Below are 4,268 nucleotides of genomic sequence, written 5' to 3'. Positions count from 1 at the left end.
AACCAGGGAACCGTCCCGGGAACACCGGATGATGCTCTCCGGGGGATCCGATCCGGCGGATGGGGAACCGGCGCCCGACGGGGCGGCGGCGGCGGGGACGGGCGCGGGAAGGGGGGAGGCGCGCCCCCCCCCTTCCCGCGCCCGTCCCCGCCGCCGCCGCCGCCGATTGGCTGCGGGCCGCTCTGCGTCAGCTCCCGCTCGGCCTTCCGCCAATGGGGGCGGGCAGCGGCGGCGGCAAAAGCCCGGGTTTATAATAAACGGCGGGGGGGGACGGGGGGGGACGCGGCGGCCGTGACGTCATGGGGGGAGTCGCCGCCGCCGAGAGGAGCTCGGTGGGCACGGGCGGGCGCGCCGCAGTGGCCGGTGTCCGCCCCGCTCCGCGCCCGCAACTTCCCGCAACAAAGTTGGGCAGCGGAGAGGCGGCCCGGCGGCGATGCGGTGCTCGGCGGGGGCCCCGCGTTAGTGGCGCCCGCGCCGCCGGTGCGCGGGTTGGGGTAACCCGCTTCCCCCCCTCCACCCCCTCCCCCCTTCCCCTCCACCGCCGGCGCGACCCTCGCGGCCGCCCGCGGGGATGCGGGCGCGGCGCTAAGCGGTCCGCTATGGAGGGGCCGAGCGGGTCCAGCTTCGGGATAGACACGATCCTGTCGGGCGGCAGCACCGGCAGCCCCGGAGTCATGAACGGAGACTTTCGCCCCCACGGCGACGGCCGGCCGGCGGATTTTAGGAGCCAGGCCACGCCGTCCCCCTGCTCGGAGATCGACACGGTGGGGACGGCGCCCTCGTCGCCCATCTCGGTGAGCATGGAGCACCCCGAGCCGCACCTGGGGGTGGCGGAGAGCCTCCCGCCGCCGCCGCACCACCTCCACCTCGGCCCGCACCCGCCGCCGCCGCCGCCGAGTTTGCAGCCGTCGCCCCCGCAGCCGCCGCCGCCCCAGCTGGGCTCGGCCAGCTCCGGCCCCAGGACTTCCACCTCTTCTTTTTTAATTAAGGACATTTTGGGCGACAGCAAACCGCTGGCGGCGTGTGCACCTTACAGTACCAGCGTCCCCTCTCCCCATCACACCCCCAAGCAGGAGGGCAGCGCGGCCCCGGAGAGCTTCAGGCCCAAACTCGAGCAGGAGGACGGCAAAGCCAAGCTCGACAAGCGCGACGACACGCAGGGCGACATCAAATGCCACGGTGAGTACGGCCCGGCCCGGCCCCGCACCGCCTCGGCCGCCGTGAAAACCGGGGCCGCGGCGCTCGGCCGCGGCGGTGAAACGAAAATCGGGGGGAAGTCTGCGGTAGGAGCGCTCCGCTCTGCCGGGGCTTGTCGGTGGTCCTCGCTGTCGCGGGTTTAAAAGATCGGTAGGAAATGAAAGGGCTTCTCCCGCCCTCTCTGTCGGCCTTTCCTCCTCTTTTTTATTTAACTTCCCTGGTTTTAAGGAAATAGCCGGAGCGGTGGGATCGCGCTGGAAACCAGAATGTATTTATTTTTAATGCAAATGCGCATAAATGATCCTCCGGCTTTCTAAGAACCGGCGGCTCAGCTGCACTTACTGCCTTCAGCCTTTTCATTTTTGCTCATTCGATCTAAAATAAAAATAAGGGAAAAAATCCCACTTCCCCGACAGCCAATTCCAAGTAAACGAAAAAACTTTTAATTAAAAATAAAGCAATAAAAAACCCCCAAACCAATCACCGCGATAGGCAGCAGAAGGTCGGAGGGCTTTGTGCGTTTTGCAAAACACCCGGGTTTTCTCCGCGCCGGGCTAGGAAGGTTATTTCTCCGTCTTTTATTCTTTTTTTTTAATTACGGATTTCGTGCTGATGGGGAAGCCCCCGGCGTGCGGGGTTCGTAAATTAAAATAGCGACGTGTGCGTGGGGAAAGGAAGGGGAAGGAAGGAGAAGAGTGAGCAAAGGCGAGGCAGGGAGAGGGGCTATATTCCCTGCGGTGCCGGCGGAGCTGCCCTCCCTCGCAGGCAGCCCCGTTCAGCCGAGAGGCGACGGGACGCATTTTTCTAATTTTGCCCCACTGAGGTATTTTCGCCAGGCTGAAGAGCAGCGAGACGCCCGGGTGTGCCGCTCATTTGGCTCTTTTAGCATTAGCATAAGAGTGCCCAAACCAGATGTACAGTCTGGTCTGGCCATTTTTGCGCGCACCGACCTCCCCAGTGGGTCAATTAGGGAGATTATTGTTCTTCCTGCGGGGAAGATCAAGGAGCGCCACAAACCCGGGCCCGAGCGGAGCTGGATTGACGTACCGATTTCCCGGGGTTTCGGGCCGGGGGGGAGAGGGCGAGGAAATAACGAAAGCCCTGTAGCCGGCAAGCGGAGGGTGGAAATCCCGCCGTCCCCGGGACGGGCTCGCCGCCGCCGCCCCCCGCCGTCTCTGACCGTCCCCCCCATGCCCCGGAGGGGCCCCCGGGGAGGGGGCGGCGGGGCCCGGTAACCGCGGCGGGGCGGGCGGCGAGCCGGTGTCCCGCCGGCCCTCACCGCGCCTCGGCTCGCTCGCAGGGACAAAGGAGGAGGGCGACCGGGAGATCAGCAGCAGCCGGGACAGCCCGCCGGTGCGGGCCAAGAAGCCGCGGAAGGCGCGGACCGCCTTCTCCGACCACCAGCTCAACCAGCTGGAGCGCAGCTTCGAGCGGCAGAAGTACCTGAGCGTGCAGGACCGTATGGACCTGGCCGCCGCCCTCAACCTCACCGACACGCAGGTGAAAACCTGGTACCAGAACCGGAGGTAAGGTGGCTCCCGGCGGGGCGGCGGCCCGGGGGCTCCCCGGAGAGCCGGCGGGGGTGGGGGTTGGGGGGGCGGGCGGGGAGCGCCCGGCGGCTGCCCCGCGCCCTCCCCGGCGGCGGGCTGGGGGGTCCGGCCCCTGTCACCGCTGCCGTAATTTTCTGTCTCATTACATACGGCTGCAGCCACCCTAATTCTGTCGCAAACCATTAGTGTCAGCGCGCTGCGATCTAACCGTGCGCCGTGGTTGTTAATTTGGCCGGAGCCGCCGCGTGCGCGGGTCGGGGGGCCGGGGGGAGCCGGGCCCGGCTGGGGGGTCGCGCCGTGCGCGGGCCCGCAGGGCCGGGGCGCCGGTGGCGCGGGGCCGTGCCGGGGAGGGGAGGGGGCTCGCCGCCCGCGGAGCCCCGCGGAGCCGGGCCGGGTGCCCCGTCGCGGCGCCCGCCCTGCAGCCGCCTCTTGTTCCCCCCGGCAGGACGAAGTGGAAGCGGCAGACGGCGGTGGGCCTGGAGCTGCTGGCCGAGGCCGGGAACTACTCGGCCCTGCAGAGGATGTTCCCCTCGCCCTATTTCTACCACCCCAGCCTGCTGGGCAGCATGGACAGCACGACGGCGGCCGCGGCGGCCGCGGCCATGTACAGCAGCATGTACCGGACTCCCCCCGCGCCGCACCCCCAGCTCCAGCGGCCGCTGGTGCCGCGGGTGCTGATCCACGGGCTGGGGCCCGGCGGGCAGCCGGCCCTCAATCCCCTGGCCAACCCCATGCCCGGCACCCCGCACCCCCGGTGAAGCGGCACCGCGGTCCCCGCAACGAGCCCTTCCCCTCCCCGTCCCCAAACAAGCCCCAGCACCGCAGAGGAGGAAGCGAGGGGAAGCCGAGGGGCAGGAGCTTCTGCAGGCAGCCACCGGCCACCGAGGGAGGCGATCAGTCAGAGCAGGGACTCTTGAACCGTGAACCCAGAGCCGAGCCCGTAAGTGAAACGACCACACGCGGGGGAAGGCGGGCAGAGCCGCGGGGCGACCCGCCGACCTCGGCTCCTGCGAGGCAGGACTTGGAGCTTGGAGAGAGAGAGGGACGGAGGGGGAGGAGGAGGAGGAGGAGAGGGAAAGGGAGCCCGAGCCCGCCGGAGAGACTAACGGCTGCGGAGGACGGAGGGAATGAGAGCGCCTCGACCCCCGCCCGGCAGAGAAGACCGGGGGAACGGAGAACTTTGCACTGATTTTTCTCATGACCTTTTTTTTTTCTTATTGAAAAGTGGCATGCTCCCTAATGCGAACAGAATTGTACAGACCGAGTGCTGAGTGCTATATCATATTTATTATATGTCGTCCAAAAAAAGGAAAAAAAAATTCACTTCTATACGTTAGTTTAAAACGAACGAACGTGATTCTCCCCTCTCCCTTTTCATGTCTTTTTGGATTCAGTAAAATAAATGCTTAGATGACAAAATATAGATTTTTTGTGACTGAAAAATTACAGGGAAAAAAACCAACAACAACGAAAAGAAATAAACTTTATCTTTTTTTAACAAACGTGGAAATTCAAGGTAGC

At 65.6% G+C, this 4,268-nt stretch overlaps 1 protein-coding gene across 2 annotated transcripts; it reads left to right on the top strand.

The window, feature by feature from the left end:
- The first annotated feature begins 287 nt into the window (after positions 1-287).
- BARHL2 (BarH like homeobox 2) lies at positions 288-3,987 on the top strand. 2 transcript variants are annotated; one of them, XM_069789194.1, is made up of 4 exons: positions 288-794; positions 990-1,179; positions 2,498-2,723; positions 3,193-3,987. In XM_069789194.1, the coding sequence occupies exons 1-4, from the start codon at positions 300-302 to the stop codon at positions 3,503-3,505; spliced, it is 1,224 nt and encodes a 407-aa protein (XP_069645295.1). In that variant the 5' UTR covers positions 288-299; the 3' UTR covers positions 3,506-3,987. The 2 variants fall into 2 exon arrangements, with proteins under 2 accessions (XP_069645295.1, XP_069645294.1); XM_069789193.1 differs by having other exon boundaries at positions 288-1,179.
- Positions 3,988-4,268: the final 281 nt, after the last annotated feature.

Source organism: Haliaeetus albicilla, chromosome 8 (assembly GCF_947461875.1).
Source record: "Haliaeetus albicilla chromosome 8, bHalAlb1.1, whole genome shotgun sequence".
Taxonomy (NCBI): domain Eukaryota; kingdom Metazoa; phylum Chordata; class Aves; order Accipitriformes; family Accipitridae; genus Haliaeetus; species Haliaeetus albicilla.
This window is presented reverse-complemented; position numbering and strand designations above follow the sequence as displayed.

Coding starts and splice junctions, on each gene's coding strand:
- BARHL2 (XM_069789193.1), top strand. CDS start 300: ATGGGGGGAGTCGCCGCCGCCGAGAGGAGCTCGGTGGGCACGGGCGGG. Junction 1,180..2,497: donor GGGCGACATCAAATGCCACG/GTGAGTACGGCC, acceptor GCTCGCTCGCAG/GGACAAAGGAGGAGGGCGAC. Junction 2,724..3,192: donor ACCTGGTACCAGAACCGGAG/GTAAGGTGGCTC, acceptor TCCCCCCGGCAG/GACGAAGTGGAAGCGGCAGA.